General features: G+C 35.5%; 1 protein-coding gene across 2 annotated transcripts in view; it reads right to left on the reverse strand.

The window, feature by feature from the left end:
- Positions 1-22,859, reverse strand: part of LOC150106190 (uncharacterized) — a 303,918-nt gene that overhangs the window by 148,213 nt on the left and 132,846 nt on the right. For both annotated transcript variants that reach the window (XM_090393027.1, XM_090393028.1), the window contains 2 exons: positions 17,021-17,240; positions 6,932-7,114 (listed from right to left, as the gene is read on the reverse strand). In XM_090393027.1, coding sequence (XP_090249153.1) covers positions 6,932-7,114; positions 17,021-17,221 — 384 coding nt within the window. In that variant the 5' untranslated portion in view covers positions 17,222-17,240. The remainder of the gene's footprint in view (positions 1-6,931; positions 7,115-17,020; positions 17,241-22,859) is intronic.

Here is a 22,859-nt window from a genome sequence, read left to right on the forward strand (position 1 = left end):
CACCCTTCTTTCCTACATCTTTCTCCGCATATGCCCTTCTCTACATTTCCATGCGCCTCCATGGAGTCCGAAGACTCATCACAGGAGACCCAATCTATCCACACAACCTATCATACCTCTCCTTGAACCCATTAACAGACAAAGCACTTGCGACTGAGTTTGGCAATCCATTCCACTGATTCACAACTCTACAAGCAAAAAAATCCAGTCCTCACACCCCTACTCACCACACCTTTATTCAACTTCCAAGGATGATCTATTGTTCTGGTCCTTCTAGCCAAGTGCTGAAACATTTCCCCTGCATCTATCTTATAAAACCCTTTAAGCAACTTCCATGTTTCTATCATATCCCCTCTTTTTCTGCTATCAACCAACTTCTGCAATCCACACACCTTCAATCTATCCCCACAGGGAACATTCCACAGGCCACCCACCATCTTGGTCACTTGACTCTGAATCCTCTCCACCACTTCCTCATGTCCAAGAAACTCAGGGGATCAGACTTGAGCACAGTAATCCAGATGTGGGCATATCAAGGCCTTATAAAGTGGAAATAACAACTTTCTTATCCTTACTTGTTAATGTGTTCTTCAAGAGCCAAGTAATCTTAGGGGCTACCTTAGCAGTATGACCTCTAAACTTTAACCTCCTCCCCGAAATCTCCAGCTTCGTCAAATTTCCTGGAATACAGTGCCATCAATGTGATGATACACAGCATGTAATTCATTTATCCCAAAATGCATAACTTTCCATTTCTCGACATTAAACAGACACCCATTAACTCTTGCCCATACTGACAGCCTATTTAAATTATACTGAAAGCTCTCCACATCGCCTTTCGTATCATCAGCAAACAACTAAATTTCTTTTCAGGTTATTTCCTATATCATTCATATACATTAAACAGCAATGGTCCTGGCACTGAAACTTGCAACGCATTACCTATTTTTTGCCTAAATTCTGCCACTCCATATTCCACTTTCTGATATCTGTCCATCAGTCACCATCTTATCCACTGTCATATCCATCCCCCATTTGTTCTAATTTGAATATAGTTCCATGTATTATTCTGTCAAATCTCTTTGTAAATTCCAGCAAAATCATTCTGTAACCATTTTCTTTATCCAACTCATATATTATAAACATTAGTAAATTACTAAGGCATGACCGACCCTTCACAAAGCATGTTAATCCTTGTACAGTATCATATTTTTATCTACCCATTCTTGAATTCTCTATTTTACCAATTTTTCTAGGACTTTTACTACCATGCCCGAGATGCTGACTGTTCTATAATTTGCTACTGCAGTCTTTTCCCTTATGCAAGGGAATTATTTTGCTCTCTTTCCACTCCCTTGGAACTCGACCAGAGCTGAGACTTACATTAAAGAGCCTAGTCAAAGACATTGCCAGTTCCCTTGCACATTCTTGCAAATTCCTAGCTGATATCCATCTAATCTCACAGCTGTATTTATAATGAGATTCTGCAATATCCTAAGAACCTCCAATTCATCCACCTGTTCCCACATTAGCAACAGTTAAAGCAGTACCCTTCTAGGATGATATATTCTTGCAAAGTGGTCACTCAGTAACTCACTATTTTATCTGCTTCTGTCTCCTCATTATCATCACTCATTAAGGTTAATCTTCATAGTCATTCTTCCTCTTACTTGCCACATAAAGAAAGAATTCTTTGGGATTTAATTTGGCCTGCTCAGCTAGATTCTTCTCAAAATCTGATCTTGCCTTCCTTACCTGAGCCTTCTACTGTTCATGAGTTTGAGTCACCTTTCTCTTTATATACTTTCCACAGCATTTTCTTCTACTGCAGCTCGTGCTTAATGATATTACTCATCCAGCTAACTTCTACCTGATTAACCCTCTTTACCCTAGGTATACAATTTAATACTGCTTCCTCCTTAACTATATCTCATGCACTACTAACATCTTTACCCTGTAGTGTTTTATGCTATGATACAAATTTAAGCTTCTTCCTATGCATGTCATAATCATCTGCCTTGCAGTTCTACAAGTAGCCCTTCTTGATAGCATAATCCTCATGTTTTACAATCTTCCAAGTCAAGACTGCATGATCACTTTCACCAAATGGAGGCAATGTTGTCACCTTTGTTATGGATAGCTCTTCTAGTCCAATACTCTCCCACCCCTAGTCCCCTCCATCACATGCTGCCTTAAGTAATTATCTCTTAGCAGGTGTATAAATTCTTTTTCCTTTCTGCTATGTAATCTTTCTTCCTTCCATTCTATATGTAGATATACTCCATAGTTTAAGCCCCCCCCCCCATAACAATCACTTGACCTGTACTCATTCTACTAATTTGGCAATGCATGTCTTCCAGATTATATGTAGAACTTCCTGGCTTATAACTAACTGTATAGTTTTGTCTTACTAGTCTTAATCTCCCAGCAGAATTGCTTCAAATGAGCAGCCACCCTCCTGCCTGTCTCCTATTCTTTTTGGCTGCAATTCATCTGCTATCATCAGCAGTACTCCTCCCCACTTCCTATCTTCCCTGAAAATATAAATCTTTTACATTCGAATCCCTGTAACTACCCCATCTGCTGTTAGCCAAGTCTCACTAATGTCTATAACTTTTGGCAAGGTTGCATTAACCAATGCCAAAAACTCCTCTCTCTTGTTCCTGATACTTCTGGCATTAGTATATAGACACTTCAGAATCCCTTTAGTCCTCCTCCCCCCCCCCCACCCACCTTTACTTTCTGTGTTGACAACCCTATTCAATTCAATACTTTTGCTTGAGAGACTAGATTCCTCACTTGGTCATTCTCACACTCACTTGCTTCCTGGGTACCTTCAAACAAATTTTCTTGCTTACACCCTAATCACTTAAGTTTCCCTGAATTTGCACTTCGGCAATCTGGGTGAACAACGCTCTCTCCAGACACCTAACACCAAACCTATTTAGATACAGTCCATCAGCATTGTATAAATCCTTCTTTCCATCAAACAGAGAGCACAGATCCACAAATTCTACATCATTCCTTTTGCATAATCTATGTAAAGACTCATTGGCTATCAATGCCCTCCTCAGTTCGCCTCTATCATAGCATGGCAGAAGACTTACATTCTTCACCTTCTCGCTCTTCAGTTTTGCCTCTTCTAACAACTCCTTTACATCCTCCCTCATAGAATACTTCTTGCCTCTCAAATCATTTGTGCCAACCAAGACAATTATTTTCTTCGACTTACCTTTTTGCATCCAGATGGCGTGACTAATATCGTGAATTTTTGCACCCAGGAAACACACGATTTATTACCCTTTTCATTAAGTACTCCTCTGATCATTGAGTCTCTATAGATAATTTTCTCCTTAACTTGATTTTCTTGTTTATTTCGTCGATCTTTATTATTCCTTCAGATCACCTGCTTCTTTCTTTTTTCAGCCTTGCTTAACTCTTGCGCTTCTGCAATTTTTCAATTTTTCGCACAAAGTCTCTTATAAAGGATAACCTTTAAGTGTGCTATTTCTTTATTAATATCCATTTCGCTCTTCTCTATTTCCATGGCTGCACATTTGACATTAATAACATCTTCCATTTTACCATCAGTATTTGTTGTGTTCTCATCACCTAACAGACACTCACTTTTGAAACACTTCATACTCTCTCTTTCTCCAGTTTCAATTTCCTTCCACACATTTTTTTAATTTTCTCAATAAATGCATTTCACACATTGCATTGAATAAAATCCCGAAAATCCAAATCGGCATTGTTCGTTGCGTTGGTGCCATGCAATATCAAAATAAATGCTATAAAGATACTAAATACTCTAAAAACATGAAAAACAATACTCATTCACTAATTTTCTAAGGAAAAACCACAATAAAACAGATAAAAAATCACTAATTTTACATGACCACTCACAATATAACCTTGAACCAATATCAATGTGAATATAGCCAAGGGATTTAATAAAATATCAGCTCATGTGTTACTGTAAAATGCAAAAGGAATGACTGTGCCACTAACCAGACTATTTAAGTCTCAGAGCCAGCAGAGCTCCAGAGTCAAAAGAGGGCAAGATTGTCCCATTATGGAGATGGAGCAAATTATAGTCTTGATTAAAAAGGAAATTATAGTCTTTATCCAATTATCATAGAAGTGGGGTTAAAATATTAGAAAAATTGGTTACAGATTGAATTCATCTAAAACAGTGATACAGAAATATGATACTGTATAGGAAACAGCAAAGCACTATAAAGAGGAGGTACTGTCACAGTAATTTTCTCACTTTCTAAAACAAAATGATAGACAAGATGGATGAGGGAAATGACTACACCATGGTACTGATAGACTTTACAAAAAAATCTGAAAAGATACTGATCTTAATCCTATAATGTAACCTGGAGCAAATGGGGATGAACATGAAGCTGGCGACATAAGAAAACAGCTAATGGACAGACATCAAAGAATACTATATCAGACAGTTGAATCAGAGAGAAGGTACATGGATAATGGTGTATCATAGTGCTCTGAGCTTGGGCCACTGCTATTCAATTTGTACATTAATGATATTAGGAATGACTTGAGGGGGAAGTATTCAGTTTTTTGCTGATGATGCTGAACTAGGAAGGGGTACAGTTTATAAAGATGATGCAGAGATACTTAAAAATGATCTGGATAGGCAAAATGTGAATAAAGATTAATGGTTGCTAGTTTAACGTGATAAAGTATTAAGGGGACTGCACTACAGGAAACAGATGAGACTAGGGATTTGTGGATGACAATGAACAGAGTTGAAATGTTCAGGACATATTGCAAAAGTGGACAAAATAGCTCAAAGAATCACTTGGATGTTAAGAGAGACACACTGACAAGCAGGAATAAGGAAATTATTATCCCTCCTTATAAGGCTTTAATATAAACACTTCAAGACATTTAAATAGAGATTTAGTCATCTAGGTTTCTTGGTCATGCGGAAGTGGTAGAAAAGATTTTGTGAGGAGTAATTAAAATGTTGAATGTGTGTAGAATGCTCCATATGAGAAGAAACTGAAGGGTTGAGTCATACAGTTTGGCTGATGGAGAGAAATAAATGGGTATGATAGAAACTTAAGTTACTAAAATGATTTTATAGAGAAGATGCTAGAGGAATTCTACAATAATGACTGGACAAGAGAGAGAGAGAACAAGGGGTGACCCCTGGAGGTTGTATAAAAGCGTGGTTGTAGTAGCAAGTGCTGAAAGTTTATTTTTCACTTGGTCAGATTATAATAAATTTAGTTTAATCCTTTATCCAAGTGTGAGCAAACAAAGTTTGCACCTGAAAGTATCTTTAGGACTGAGGTAAGGTAGTACAACACCAGGGCAACTAGTTGCAAAGGTGGAGCAAGCTAACATCACTCCTATCTTAGTAGTTCCCATAATGCAAAACACATCTCCTTGCAGATATGTATAATGTCATGCATTAAGGGAAGGGCCACTACCCAGACTAGTTTCGACCTGTATTGAGGTATCTTCAGTGGAAGCCAGGCCCAAGTGGAGATACCAGGCAGAAGCATTAGCAAGGTCATCTCTACCTACAGGAGTTGCCAAACGGTGTGCCACCTTTTTATTAAATTACTCTGGATTTAGAGAAAGATGTTGAAAGTTTATTTTTCACTTGGTTAGACTATAATAAATTTAGTTTAATCCTTTATCCAAGTGTGAGCAAACAAAGTTTGCATCTGAAAGTATCTTCAGGACTGGGGTAAGGTGGTACAACACTGGGCCACTCATTGCAAAGGTGGGGAGTGGAGATAGGTGAAGATAGGAGTGATGTTAGCTTGCTCCACCTTTACAACTAGTTTCCCGGTGTTGTACCACCTTACCACAGTCCTGAAGATACTTTCAGGCGCAAACTTTGTTTGCTCACACTTGGATAAAGGATTAAACTAAATTTATTATAGTCTAACCAAGTGAAAAATAAACCAAGTGAAAAAAAAAAAAAATATATATATATATATTTTTTTTTTTCTTTCATAGAGTAGTAAAGGAGTTCAATGGATTGTCAACATCTTTCTCTAAATCCAGAGTAATTTAATAAAAAGGTGGCACACCGTTTGGCAACTCCTATAGGTAGAGATGACCATGCTAATGCTTCTGCCTGGTATCTCCACTTGCGCCTGGCTCCCACTGAAGAGACCTCAATAAAGGTTGAAACTAGTCTGGGTAGTGGCCCTTTCCTTAATGCATAACATTATACATATCCGCAAGATGTGTTTTGCATTATGGGAGATACTGAGATAGGAGTGATGTTAGCTTGCTCCACCTTTGCAACGAGTTGCCCGGTGTTGTACCACCTTACCCCAGTCCTGAGGATACTTTTAGGCGCAAACTTTGTTTGCTCACACTTGAATAAAGGATTAAACTAAATTTATTATAATAGCAAGTGCATTAATAATAATAATAATAATAATAATAATAATAATAATATATATATATATATATATTTTTTTTTTTTTTTCTTTCATAGAATAGTAAAGGAGTTCAATGGATTGTCAGTGGCTGTCTAGCACTGTCAGTGAACAAGTTAAAAGAGGTATAAAACCAATTTGGTTGGTATGGGCATCCAACAATTTTTCAAACATCCAACAACATTTCAAACAACATGAATCCTAAGGGACTCATGTTGTTTGAAATATTTTAGAAAATCAATATACTGTAAGAACTAAACTTCGTCTGCATTTAAAAAAATGGTTATAAATACAGTGAACTCTCACGCTATAGTGATATTACTATAGTAAACTCAATCACAACAATGAACAGCAAGTCTCAGCTTACATCCTACCAATGCTATATACTTGAAATTCAATATTAAAAACTTCCAGTATAATAAACTACTTCTTCAGACCCTATAAGTCTGTTATAGTGAGAAATACCAACATACGTATGTTCTATGATATATTACCTGTTCAGAAGCAGATTTCAAGCATTCTACTGCAGCAGTCTTTTTTCTTTCCTCTGAATTCAAACTTAAATCACAGTTACAGGAGACATTTCCTGCACAATGTAACTTTTCCCGCTCCCAACTTTTCCATCTCTGGTGTTTTGGCCTTCCTGAGTTTGACAAAGGATACTCCTTACTTTCTAACTGAAAATACAAATGGCAAAATTATATATAAAATGCACAGCCTAATTTGAAAAATTTTTCACCAAAAAAAGTTTTTCACTCAAAATCACCTGTCTAACCTTTCCACACAAGTCCATGTTAAATGGTATTCAAAAATATAGAGCTACCAAATAATGCTAGTGTAGATTATCTTATTTTGTAATCCTGTCAGAGATTTAAGATCTTGATTCATGCAATTCAGTTGTTAAAACTTGCACTTTTTTAAAAAAATTAAAGTTTAAAATAGATCACTTTTAAGTAAATAAACACGGAATTTCATTTTTAGAAATCGGAAACATAATATGTAAAAAAAACGGAAAAATAACTTTACAACAACATCAACAAAAGCATACAAGTACTATAGAAATTTTTATTAGTCACCAATGAAATACTGGAAAAAAATAAAACCAACTACTCTCACAACACTATAATCTGGTGGCTTCTTCAGGAATTTTAATGGGATAAATGAAGAAAGCAAACAAACCAATACATATGTGACTGCAGTAACACATGGCACATGTCAGTTATCTTTTTGAAGTCTGTAACTACTGGAAAAAGTTAAATTCTGATATGCTATCTGATTAGTGATTTTCAGACATCATTTAGGAATCTACCCTTGGTTTCTGTTGAGGGAGTAACATGAGTGACTAACTTTAACATATTCTTTAATCTGTTGAGAAAAGAAGTTTTCTTCTGAATCTTTTGCCTACGTGCTTTTCTTTCTCAATTCAAAACTTCAGCTGGTCTAACCTACATAGACTAGACAACAGAAGCATGATATCCTGTACACATCTTGGTAGAAGGGAACATTGACCTTCTGAGAGCTGAGGACACTAAAATAGTGTAAAGCAGCTTTAAAGCTACTCGAATATTATGATGCAAGCAAGGTAGCAACCTTGATAGGTAGATTACCAATATATGGGATGAAAATAGAATCTAGAATGACTTATTGACTGTTTTTAGAGTATCCATTAAGAACAAAATGGAGAAAGGTTTGAAGTTCTTCCTTAAGTCTGTCTTCATTATTTAGAACAGAGATTGATAGTTCTTAAGAATGTTCATGGTTAAGAATTTCTTCTTCTTCTTTGAGTGCCATCTCCTATCAGAGGTCGGCGACCACCTTGGCAAATTTTGAGCGATTCTCAGCTATTCTGAGCAGTCTCTCAGAGTTCATATCAGTCCACTGTCTGATATCTGCCAGCCAAGATTTTCTTCGTCTTCCTTGTCCTCTTCTTCCATTTATCTTCCCTTTTATAATCAATTGAAGTATCTTATATTTTTCATTACGAAGTAGGTGACCAAGATATGCAGTTTTCCTTCTTTTTATGGTATCTAAAAGTTCACGTGATTTCCCCATTTGTTCCAGTACTTCCTGATTGGACGTTTTTGCTGTCCATGGGATTTTTAACATTCATCTGTATAACCACATCTCAAAAGCTTCAAGTCTTTTTATTGATGTTTTCTTCAAGGTCCAAGTTTCTGCACCGTACAGCAGTACAGACCATACATAGCATTTAACCATGCGTACTCTAAGCTCTAAGTTTAAACTGCAGTTACACAGTGTTGATTTCATCAAGAGAAAATTTTTTCTTGCCATTTCAATTCTAACTTTTATTTCCATTTCTGGATTGCAATCTTCATTTAACCAGCATCCGAGATATTTAAACTTTGCCACTCTTTCTATTTGTTTCCTATTTAAAGAAAGTTCTAAATTAAGAATTGGTTTCTTACTTATGACCATGAATTTAGTTTTGGTGATATTTATTTTTAATCCCATTGTTTCACTCTCTCTGCATTTATTAGTTCCAAAAGATTTTGAAGATCCTGAATATTGTCAGCCAGAAGAGCTGTATCATCGGCATATCGGATGTTACTGATGATTTCACCATTTACACTAATCCCTTCCTTTCTTCCTTCCAAGACTTTTTGAAATATGGCTCCTGAGTAGATGTTAAAAAGAAGAGGTGACAGCACACATCCTTGCCTTACTCCTCGTTTGATGTTAATGGAATCTGTAATAATGTCATCGACTTGAACAGATGCCTTTTGGTTCCAATATAAGTTTTCAATGATCTTGATGTCTTTACCATCTAATCCAATTATTTTTAATAGTACAATCATTTTAGCATGTTGGACGTTGTCAAATGCTTTCTCGAAGTCGATGAAGCAAATGAATATTACCTTGTTTTGGTCAATACATTTTTGAAATAAGATCTGAGAACAGAAAAGGGCCTCTCTTGTTCCCAAGCTGTTTCTAAAGCTGAATTGGGTATCACTGATGGTGTTTTCACATTTTCTGTATATTCTTTTTTGAATTATTTTCAGAAACATTTTGAGAACATGACTCATTAGGCTGATCATTCTATAGTCATTACAAGTTTTCGCATTTACTTTTTTAGGTAGCATGATGAAGGTCGACTGTAACCAGTCTTGAGGGATTATGCCTGTATCGTAGATCTTATTAAATAGCTTTACTAATATGTTAATGTTGTCACCTTCTAATAACTTTACTATTTCTGCTGGTATTCTATCTGGTCCTAGGGCTTTACCATTTTTAGCTGAGTTTAATGCACATTCTACCTCTGATTTTAGAATGCATGGACCTTCCATATGTTCATTAGTATTTTCTGGGTTCTGTCTGTTATCAGTAAAGAGTTCTATATATTTCACCCATTCTTGTATTCTGTCATCCTTTTTGGATATAATTTCTCCCTTTTTGTTTCGAAGGATACAGAATTGTTTTTTTTTATATATACCTGAGGTCTCATCTTTTTGTGTAGATTAAAATTGTCATGTTTTTCCTGTAGAATTTCTATTTCTTTAGATTTTTCATTCATCCAGATTTCTTTTGCTTTTTTGATCTTGTGCTTAATAATTTTCTGAACCTCTGTATGTTTTGTTGGATTATGATTTTTATATGATCTGCGTTGATCCATGAGAGAAAGAATTTCATCAGTCATCCAATCTTTCTTTTTTACTGCTCTATTAGGACATAAGGTATTGGTACATTTCTCTATGAAGACAGATTTCAATTTATCCCACGATTCATCAACCCTCATGATGTCATCATTCTTGATAAGTGCTAGCTCTTGATTCAGATCTTGACTCAATTTGCTTCTTATCTCTCTGTCTTTTAATTTTCCCAAATCAAACCTTTTTTGTTGACGTTTCTTAAGCATAGCTTTCAGTCTAAGTTGTAACTCTGCCACCAGTAGAACAAAGATTGATAGTTTCTTAAGCATAGCTTTCAGTCTAAGTTGTAACTCTGCCACCAGTAGAACAGAGATTGATAGTTCTTAAGAATGTTCATGGTTAAGAATTTGTGGAGGCAAAACACACGTGTTAAAATAATATTATTTGAATAATATTATTTTATGTTGTGTCTCCATAAATTCTTAACCATGAATGCTGACCACCATGTGACCTTAAAAGAAAGAATTGTCTTAAGAATGTTGATTATGCTTAATTTTTGGGAAGGATAATAAGACAAAGCATGAAGGTAGTGTCTGGTATGAGTATACTAGCAGAAGACCTCAAATGAAACACCATGATCTGGTTTCTTTGTGACATCCAGAAATGGTAGTTTACTCTCTTTCTCCAAATCTAATGTGAAATTTATATTAGAATGGAAAGAATTAAGAGAAAGAAGCAACTCCAGCAAGGCTAAAGAAACCACAAATATACTGTTTACACACTAGGGAATGCAAATTTACCAATTTTTTTCGATCACCAGGAACTGCTTATATTTTCAAAAAAAAAAAAAAAAAAAAGCTATATTGAAAGACGATCAATAAATATTTAATAAATAAAAAAAAATTATTCTAAAGAGCCAAAAAGTTTCACTTCGACGATGCAAAATTATATAGATTAAGTGGATATTAAATCCAACATCATTTCAAAGCTGAATACAGAAACAATTCCCGCAAGCTCTCTGATCAATTTTCGCATGAAACTTTTATAGTTTCTATATTCAGCTTTGAAATGATGTTGGATTTAATATCCACTTAATTTATATAATTTTGCATTGCCGAAGTGAAACCTTTTGGCTCTTTATCTTAGTAAATACTTTATGCACCGACTGAGAATTTGCTTACAGAAACACCTCTCCGACACTTCAAGTTCCTTAGTACTGAGAGTTTTTGCTCTCTTAGGTTTCTGCCTGATCTCTGACGAAAACCAATGAGTTTGAAACAGTTGTCAGTCAATGAAACCTTATCAAAATGGACCAATAGGAGGCGAATATACAGGGGCTTTGAGCGTGCATGGTTCCTATTAGGTTCTGCTAGGGCAACTCGTAGTATGGCGGCAAGTATATTCCCGCAAGCTCTCTGGTCAATTTTCGCACGAAACTTTTAGTTTCTGTATTCGGCTTTGAAATGATGTTGGATTTAATATCCACAAAAAGATAACAGTAATATTATTATTATAAACTAATTTATTATTTCAAAACATAGTTAAGTTGAAAGATAATGAAAACACAAACAATTTTTATCATTATTATTATTATTATTTATTTAGTGTCCTTTCTAATCAAATGATAGCACAGAAAACCTATCAAGGCTGTAGTCTCCTAAATGTGATCTTATTTTTTTTTTTTTTCAGATTAATCCAGCAGTGTAAAAAGATCTCTCAGATTCAACACTTGCTGGTTGAATTATTAGGCTGGTATAAATTATTAATCAATGAAAAGCAATTTTTAAATATTTTTCCTCTTATTCTTTTTCTTCTTTAAAACATGTCCATTCCTATCATGTGTCAGGTCTAACACTTTTATTGCTCTTGAGTTGAATCTTCACAGGCTGCTTCAGTTTTTTTCTTTATTGCCAACTGAAATTTTGTCTTCATTGATAACTCAACTGTTGAAGGAACTGAATTTGAAGTTACAGCGTTCTTGTTTCATTTGTATCATAAATGCATTAAATTAAGTTCATGATTAACTTTGTTATTGTATATAAAATTCCTAAAGGGAAACTCCGTCATATGTTGTTATACATGTACAACAGAAAGAGTAATCTTTTTTCTTTTTTTTTGTTAAAATATGATGTAATATTTAATAAGAATCCAAAAGTTATGATTATGTAGACTTCTGACCAGCAAAAATCAAGTATAAAGAGGTCATAATATTATTATTATGTGACACCTCCAGGGAGTCTAAAGTTTCATCAAGAGAGAGAGAGAGTGTGCCAACAGCATCGAATGATTGAACTCCTTCCAACTACTAACCGCGCTCAAACTTGCTTAACTTTTTGCGTGAGCCATTAGTAGCAGAGGCTCTACCAATCGACCAACAAATAAAAATTGACTAGTTTCACTACAGATACTTGTGGCTTCTTCTTGAATAAGACAAACAAAAATACAATAAAAAGGGTAATATGAACTACATTACTAAAATACAGAACATATAGGAACCAGTATAAGTTTCAACACACAGTATAAGTTGAAACAGAAACTGTGTGGAGCATGGGAGCTGGAATGGATTAATTATTGTTCAGTGATGTGTGCAAAATAGTTGGCTGAAAAGTTAGTCTAATGTGCAGAAAGATCTCTCGAGTGATTTCCAAAATATCACACAGGATCAATCCTTGGTTCCTATTAAGTGTGCCTTGTGAATGGATGACCATAATAGATTTTGTCATGCTATGAGCAGCGAAGTTGTCCTCTATGTAAGGCATGGAGCTCTTATCTCATTCGACATTGTATGTACGAGAAATGAAAAGCTAGGAACAAGCTGTCTCCTCTGTTGTTATTAACATCTCCAATATGCTCTTTCTAAGTAATTTCCAACCTTCTAGAGGTCTGCCTTATTTAAGAAAGTCCACAAGAACATGGAATATTATAAACTCCAGGATGTTTGTAGAAAGGGTTGTAGTAAAGTTTCTGGAATGTACCAATCTTATAGAATGTGTCAATCTTATAGAATTGCTTTAATAACTAATAAGTTTCTATCATATTCCCTCTCCTCTGCTCTGCCTGTCAGCTATACTCTGCAACCAAATACATCTTCAATGTTCATATGGAACATTCCACAGACTTATGAGTTTAGTCACTTGTCTCTGAATCATCTCTACCATCTCCGGAGTCACCTAGAAACACAGGTGACCAAATCTATGTGCAGCAGTCAACACGTGACCAAATCATAGCCTTAGAAAGAAGGATAACAACCTCCCTATCTTTATTTGTCAATGTGTTCTTCAACATCCAAGTAATCCTCTGAGCTATTTTGCCAACTCTTGCAATATGTCCTCTGAATTTCAAATCTATCCACCATCACCCCACAGATCTCTAGTCTCATCAATTCTGTAAGCTAGGTACTATCAAAGTTCATTACCTTACATTTTGCAACATTAAATTGACAACCATTGTTCTTTGTCAACACTGCTAATTTATTTAAGTCATCCTACAAGATATCTATATCATCTTTATCAAATATTGCCTTCCCCAGATTTGCATCATCAAAGCATTTTTGATGATGCAAAACTGGGTATTCCACTAGTCACTCATTTGCCTTGACTCCAATCTACCCCTCTATCCATGCTGCCAACTTCATGTCTATTCCCATTTGCTCCAACTAATGCAATAATTTTTACAAAGCAATGCTGTTTCCTATAGAGTATCATATTCTTATCTACCAATTCCTGTATACTACTACAACTCCATGGATACTAATTGATCTCCAGAGATACTAATTTCAACTCCCTTGAAACTTGCAGGAGTTCAGAAATTAGATTAAACAACTTTATCAGAGGTACTGCAGTTCATTTGCACATTCTTGTAGCACATGAGCTGACATACTGTCCAGACCCATTGCTGTATTCACATTTATATTTTTAATAGATTAAGTACTTCCAATTCATCCCTCAATTCCCACATCAGTCTCTGTCATGTCAGTAACTGATGTGGGAATTTGTCACCACCTGGATGATATACTCTTGCAAAGTGATCATTTAGTAGCTAAACTATTTCTTCTGCTTCTGTAACTTTCCTACCATCAGCACTGAGTAAAGTTATCTTTCCATAATCATTCTTACTTGTTGATGTAACTCTTTTGTATTTACTTTGTTCTGCTTAGCTATTTTCTCTCAAAATCTGATTTAGCCTTACTTACCATACGTGTTATCCTTATTGTACATTAATTTCTGAACTATGTCCTTATGAAATTTGTAACTCTTGCCAAAAAATGTATTGCAATTTAATTTGAACAAAATTTATAACACATTTTTTGTCATATATGGATAAAAATGTAGTTCATCCTTAGCTTTTGGACACCAGTATATAATTATATTATAACATAATTATATTACAAGTGTAGTGCGAAGACTGATGTATCCAAGTATCGATCTCTGGAGTGGTGTGAAGATTTTGGAAAAGTTTAGTTAGGGCTTGCATAGAGAAATGGGTTGACAGAGAAAAACTATATATTGCAATGAACAGCATGGATTTACTAAGGGAAGGTCATGTTTGAGCAACTTGCTCACATTCTATAATAATGTTGCCACTGCATTAGACAAGAGGGATGGATACATGATAGTTCTGGTTTCTGCTAAGGCTTTTGACAGAATACAGCATGGAAGACTGTTGCAGAAATTGTATATGTGATTGGATTATAAAATATTGGCATGGATAAGAGGGTGGGTGGATGAATGACAGAAATCAAAGTTTTATATGGGGAATGTGAGTCTGCAAGATTTAAGATAACCAGTGGTGCACCACAAGGATCAGTCCTTGGTCGATTGTTATTCAATCTATACATTAATGACATTGATAGGGATTTAACATACAGCTATTTGATTTTGATGCATAGATAGAGTAATCAGGAGTGCAGCTGATATGCAGTATTTGTAGAATTATTTGAATAGGCTGAAATTGTGGCCATATGAAAATGGTTATCAGTTCAATCTTAGTAGAGTCATACACTTTGGTGTAATGAGAAATCTAATCATATTATATTGGGGATGGATTATGCTAGAAGAAACTGATCATGCTAGGAATCTTGAAGTTTTAACAGATAGGAAGTTGGAATTCCAGAGTCATATAGCAAAGACTGCAAATACAACTCAGAGGATAATTGCAATGCTGAAACAAACTTTGATATGTAAAGATAAGGAAGTAATTTTGCCTCTCTACAATGCCTTGATAAGATCTCACTTGAACCACTGTGCACAAGTCCGGTCTCCTGGTTTCCATGGTAATTCTGATACAGTAGAGAGAGAGAGTGCACAGCAGAGTGTTAAAAATGATGTCAGGATTGTGAAATGCTGATTATGAAAACAGATTGAGAATTTATAGACTGAAGACACTAGTAAACAGGAGAGAGAAGGGGTGATATGATTGAGACTTACAAACTTCTGAAAGGGTTATAGAGGATTTCAGTAGATGCAATTTTTCATTTTAAAAGGGTGGGGAAACCCTTGGAAGGTGAGAATGAATGCTGTCAAGAAGGGGGGGGGGGGGGGGTGAGGCATAGATTTTTCTCTCAGAGTGATGTGTGATTAATTGACTGCCACTGGATGTAGTGTGTGCGAATAGTGTGAATGAATTCAAGAGCAGGTAAGACATCTAGTGCAGATAGTATGTGGCTTCTTGATAACTCCACAAAGGTCTCTTAATAATATCTGTTTTATTTAATTTTCATATATTCCTTGTACCTGTTTGTAAAAGTCATCATTTTCTTCATCTTTTCCTTTTTCAGAGGCATACACTTTAACAACTGTTAATTTTGCTTTAATTAATTTTAATTGCACTTCTAATATTCTTTCATTCCAACATGTATAATGAATTATTTTTGCTTTAATTGATTTATGGATCCAAATCCTTATTTTTGTTAATTCTGTCCAATCTATGTTTTCCAACTGTTTCAGATTTCTTTGAGACTTGAGAGTAATATGTGTTTTCCTAAGTCAAGTTACTAGCATAACAATAGGTATCCTAATGGTGAGGTTGCTTTCCTCTTTTTTAGTAGGTAGCAGAAACTACAGTTTGAGAGGAAAGAGTCATTCCCTAATCCTCAAGTTGCTCTAATAGCAACTTGAGTATGAGGGGAGATAAGGATTAGAAGAAAGGAGAGGAAAGACAAGTAGAAGACCATTCACCAGTCTACAGATATAATAATATACTAAGCATATATTGAAAGAAGTAAGATCTGGTGTAGCTCGAGTATATATCCCCCCATCCACACAGCATCTCCATAAAGAAGTTATTCTCCTGAGGGTGGAGTAGAAGAAAGAGGAGAGCCAACAGTTGTTCCCTCTGTGTGTAGAATTTTCCCTGCCAAATGATATACTGAAATCACAATGAAAGGAAACAGGATTGAGATATCAGAAGAAAATTCTGCTTGGATTATTATTATTATTATCTGAGACCTCCAAGGAGTCAAGGACTCATCAAGGGAGGATTAAATCAAAATTATCTTTAAGTAGGACATTTGTGAATAAGGAGGTAGGTCAAACTGACTATTAAATGTTAAGGAGAGCGAGGTCTTGTATACAAGGCTTAAAGTGAGCTGACTTTTTTATGTCAAGAGAGGGTGGGCACTTTGGCTGTTTGGCTAGTTTGTAGATGGGTATGCCATCTACAATTGGGTGTAGCAGTGCTTTTTCTTTATGTATTTTCGAAAGCCCACATATCTAGGTGGGGTGTCTGGAATTGTAGGGTTTTAGTTTGTTGGCAAACTTGAATAGTTTAGTGGGATAATTATTTCATGAATACCAATTCCTCTTCCTTAGTAGGAACACTAGTTCTAAAATGTATTAAATAGAAGGGAAATACTCTGAAATCAATATTTTATTTCAGGTTAACACAATATGGAAAAAATAATAATAATAATAGATGCATACTGAAAAATTAAAGATCATAAAGAGAAAGAATGCACATAAATAACAAGATGTTTACCTGCTGGACATATTTTTGATGGTTGGGTTTTAAAGAAATATGCTCACACTCCGAAGGCTCCAGGTCGACAGAGTCCTGTTGCAGCAAACTCAAAATGTATCGAGTATACACTCCATCAATACCTAAGTTTTCTAGCTCTTCTTCCAGCCAGTCCTGGAGAGATGCGGGAGTTGTGCTGGACACCAGCTGCTGATATTTCATTGTTCAAATTCCAGGAAACCTATAAGAACAATAAGTTAGTGAGAGAGAGAGAGATGGTTCTTTTCTGGTTACATATACTATTTAAAACATACATTGGCAAAACCTATAATGAATAGAGCTACCCTGATTGCTCATTTTTTTCCAATATTAATTTAAGCCATTCATAAATTAATATTGCACTCAGCAATATCACAAGAGAAATTTTTGATATTGCTGAGTGCAATATTAATTTATGAATGGCATAGTGAAATACGATATGGAGGTGGCAGGACTTGTCAGGAGAATCTTCATGGCATCTTGAAGATTCTCCTGACATCTTGCTCAAATCTGGAAACATTCACAAATGCTAATTCTACCAAAAAGTTGCAAATAACATGTCATACAATCTTTGGGAAAATATACAGAAAGGGAGTTCATGTAGTCAGAGCAACACGTGTGGAATACTGCCAGCATGAACATATTAATAGCAGAACTATATTAAAATCCAATATATTAGGAAGAAAAAGTTGACACTGATGTGTAAGCAAAGATAATTTAAGGTGGTATAATCACTTAAAACAGAATCAGATAGGAAAGATTGGCAAAACAATTTTTTGTTGTTGATGTTCAGGATGATAGGAAAAACACTCAGAGAAAAACCAAGATCTAGGTGGATTGATAGAGTAAGGAGTGCTTTGGAACTCCAAAATATAAGAGCTGGTGCTACTGGAGTCTGGACAAGTAACAGATTAATTTGGATGTTGGCTGAATTTGGATTTATGGATGAAACAACTCAGGTTATGAGGCCAGTGTATTATGTCTGTTAATTGTGCATGTTCAAACAGATGGTTTGCCTATTTTTTGTGGGATGAAAAACTGGAGTTTCTAGGAGGACAAGTCCTGCCACCTCCATATGAGATCAGGTAACTCATCTTCAGTTGGAAAGCTCTAATAATTTCTTTGCATCCTAGATGGGATTTGAACTCCAACCAACGGGCATCATCAAAATTGACTAGCTTCGAGGAAAATTATCATAAGTTAATAATCATGTATACCTCTCCAATAACCAGTATACAGTCTCCTGGAGATATGTATTAGGATCCCATGTCAACATAATTGGTGTTACTGAAACAAAAAAAAGACAAAAACTGGTAAGAGTCTTCTAAAGAATTCCTAACAAGATGCTATATTCAGGCAATGACAATCATAGAAAAGAAACTAGTTTTCAACACATCGAGTATCTTCATGCTTGATGTGATGTATCCCATCATATCGATGGCAGACAATATCAAGTTGAGTGCTGTGGTCAACATCAAAATGGAAAACGGGATTTATTTGTGCCTATAGTCCAAACAGAAGGTTTGGAGGAAGAAGTGGAGGAATTTTATCCCATCATATCGTTCCTCTTCTCCAAAAATTCCTATTCTCACCTTCCTCTTCCTACTTCTAATAATATAAAAAAGTCGAGTTTTTGGAACTGGGGTAAAGTTCTTTACCAAAGGGGTAAAGCTTACCCCTTTTGCCTCAACAATAATTCTCCCACCTCTTTACCCCCACATTTTCCAACTTCCCTTCCTTTCAATGACACTTTCTTCCTTTAACAGCAGATGAATGTATATTGCCACATGCCAGGATGCCACTGAATAAGAAAACAGCCAGCAACATCCTACTAAGTTATGTCTGAATTATTCCTCATTTATATTCTTCATATATCTGTATATATAAAAATTTGAGGGTCATAAAAAAAATGCTTAAGGGTCAAAGCTATATAACTGAGAGGAGACCTCACATAGCCTCTAAAGGAATGCGGAGAACCGACCAGGGCTACTGACCTAATGTCCGATCCTCACTTTCTTCTGGTGCACCCTGTTGGGTATCTACCTGGATACTGAACGAACGAGGATGGGCTGGTAATTTGGGATTTAGCTGATCAAATTGTATTCTTATTAACTTAAAACCAAAATAAAAACTGATGGTACAACATGACAAAATTTCATGCCGGCTGGGGCGTCGCCCAGTTAAACAAGGTCCCCGTTGTTTTTGCCAGGGAACTAGGGCAAACAGCAAAACGTCAGCTACTGGAACAAATCTGAAAACACACCCCAACTCAACATCACCAGAGTTAAAGATCGGTACTATCAACATAAGAAGCCTGAATGGCAAAGAAATGGAGCTAGCGGAGGAATTAGATAAGCACCAGATCGACATAATAGGGGTGACTGAAACAAAAAAGACAAAAACTGGTGAGATGTTTCTGAGCAATAAATACAAAATGTTATATTCAGGCAATGACAATCACGGAAAAGAAGGAGTAGCCATAGTATTCAACACTAAATAATCTTCTTGAATGGCAGGCAGTCTCAAATAGAGTGATGTGGGCAAATATGAGAATGGGGAACTGGAACACTTATTTGTGCCTATGGTCCCGCAAAAGGTTCTACTAAGGGTAGAAGTGGAGGAATTTTTTGATGCTTTAGAGAAAGCAACTGACACAATGAAAAAGGAAAAGTTGGTCCTTGTTGGGGATCTAAATAGCAGAGTGGGAACTGAGTGTCAGACATACAAATATATATTTTAGGAAAATTTGGAGAAAAGAGCAAAGCTAATAATAATGGCAAATACCTGTTGGATTTCTGCACAGACTGGTTATTACTAACAGCATGTTCCAACATGAAAATGTGCACAAATTCACATGGAGAGAAGAGGCAAGGAATAAGAAAAGTCTCATTGACCATGTTATTGTCGTCATCATCATCAAATTCCTGACATGTACCCTCAAGGGGTGTACAGAATATGATAGTACTACATGAAAAATTTACGTCATTACTAACTTCCTATCTACAATTTTCCTCCAAATCAGTGTTACCTGTCAAGACTCCAACATTATCAGATCTTATATTTCTATCGTCTAAGGCACTTTGTACTGTATCAATCCACCTATATCTCGGTCTTCCTCTGGGTCGTTTTGCTGCCAACCTGGCAGAGAACACTTGTTTTGCAATCTTTCTTCGCCCATTCTGTTTAAGTGACCATACCACCTGAGATTAGCTCTGCTAACGCATTCATGAATGCTGACGATGTCAAGTCTTTCCTAATATCCTCGTTTTTAATATGATATTACCATTGATGCCATCTGTTAATGCCTCTAATCTTTCTCAGGACTCTCATATCTGCAATCTCTAGTCTTTGGTCAAGTGTTTTACTTCTGACCCAGCTCTCAGATCCATAAGTTAAAACTGGTTTGAACACTGTCTTGTATACAGCTAATTTAGTGTTCCGACTAATTTCTCTCTTATTCCATATGAATTTATTCAGTTGACTTCCTACCATACCAGCTTTGTTGATTCTGTTGTCATATTTAATTTACCATCTTCACTAAAAATCGTGCCTAAGTAGCTGAAATGTTTTACTTGTTCCACAGGTTCTCCATTCACAATGCAGTTGACATTTTGAACAATTCTGTCTATTTTCATTGTCTTTGTCTTTTTATTGCTGACCTTCATACCATATCTATTACGACAGTTATTCGATTTAGTCAGGGAATCTTGCAAACTCATAGTGGATTTATTTAGAAGTATAACATCGTCCACATAAAGCAAAGAGCTGTCAATAACATCTCCAATTCTGATATCATGCTTAATACCGCTTTCCTTCATAATGTGATCCATATAGATAATGAATAACAGAGGGGATAATATACATAATGAGAAGTGAAAGCAGAGTGTGAAACAGACAGCAATTGTAGGCCAGTAGAGCTAGAGCAGCTATGAAGACGTGCATGCGATTGCTGCAGTATTAACAAACAATCGTGCGATCCAAAGACAAAAGCAAGCTGATAATTGAGTTGGCTCTCATATCAACAATTGAATAAATACTAATTCTCCTCAACCGAATTCCATAATATCTGAAACACATTCACTATATATTTCTTAGTTTTAACAAGTTCACAATGTGATGGTAGCAACATATGGTTTTGCTTGAATCCATACAGCAGTTTCTGTGGAACGGGACATGCGATTCATTAGTTACTGCCATTTTTATCCAAGTTGTCTCTAATTGCACTATTTGTTGAGAAATATATTACACAGCCTGCAAATGTCTCTGTACCTTATTCAGTGACATAATAAAACTAATTTTTTTCATGCATCTACAGTATAGTAGCTGTTGCAGAGGGCATGTTATTTACTGCAGGGAGCGAGTTACTATCGCCCCGACATTAGGAGAATTCATACATATATATATATATATAATTTATTAAGAAATATACACGTTTAAATTAATTTTTTTTCTTAATGATTCCATGCGTTAATGATGCATAGTCAAAAATCGTCACGTACTCCCTGAAGACCTTTCATGTACCACACTATGAGAAACACTGATCTATGTGGATCATATTATGAAAGAAAGTTGCATTCAACCTCAGCTCAAAATTGGAGATATTAATCTCAGCTTTTTACTTTATGCAGATGATGCTAACTCTTAAAGAAATTCAGTTCAAAAGTTAATAGGGTTCATTCCTTAACTAAAATGTATAACAACTATAGCAAATATGGCATGAAAATCAGCAATAAGCAGACCAAAACTACAAAAACAGGCAGGAAAACAGAAAACTTCAACTGCATTCTGAATACAGAATTAGAATGAGTAACACATTTTACTCCATTAATCCTTTAACATTTCTCAACATTTCCTCACTATTTCTCAACAAATAGTGAGGAAATAGAGAACAGAAATAAGCTATTTTGGCCAATTTTTAGAAGAGATCCCAAATTAAATATGGAAATCATCATCACGATCAATTTCCTGATATTTATCATCAGGCTATGATTGATAGTGCAACAAGATTAAGTTTACATCATTATTAATCTGCTATGAACATTTTCCCTCCAAATCCAGCTGATAATTGGCAGCATGCCAATACTGTCATATCTAATATTTTGATCTGCAGAACTTTCTAAATAAATCAATCCACCTAGACCTTGTCTTCTTCTGGGTCTTCTCCCTGCAATCTTGGCATCACACACTTGTTTCAGTAACTTTTCTGCTCTCATTATTTTTAAATTAAGATACCAACTTAGATACATTTTAGAATGTGTGAGCTCTGCTCACACATTCTAAAATGCCAACAATGCCAAGTTCTTTTCTAACATTTTTATTTTTAATATGACTTTACCATTGATGCCATTTATTTACATCCCTAATTTTCTCAAAACTCTCATGTCTGTGGTCTCTAGTCTCTGCCCTTTATTTGTAGTGCTTTATTCATAAGCAACTCTCAGATCAATAACTTAACACTGATTTCAAACTTTCTTATACTGCTATTTTGGCTAATTTCTCTCTTATTCCATATAAAATTATTCAAATGACTCCTCATCATAACTGTTTTGCTTATTTTTGTTCTCTATTTCCTCATGTTAAAGGATTAATGGAGTGAAACAACACTGAGAAAGCATTAAAATAATATTTAATTCTTCAATATTTTATCTCAATCATTGAGACATCGTCAGGGAGTACAATATGAGACTTGTAAAACACACACAAAGGCAACAACACAAAACTAGGTGAAACATGTGGATGAAAGACTAGTGTCCTAACTAGGTGTGTGTGTGGGGGGTCCTATGTGAGCACCTGTTGGCAGCCTAGGATGTAAACTGGGCTT

The sequence above is a fragment of the Typopeltis vanoorti genome, chromosome 5, assembly GCF_054136105.1.
Source record: "Typopeltis vanoorti isolate ZY-2024b chromosome 5, IOZ_Tvanoo_1.0, whole genome shotgun sequence".
NCBI lineage: Eukaryota > Metazoa > Arthropoda > Arachnida > Uropygi > Thelyphonidae > Typopeltis > Typopeltis vanoorti.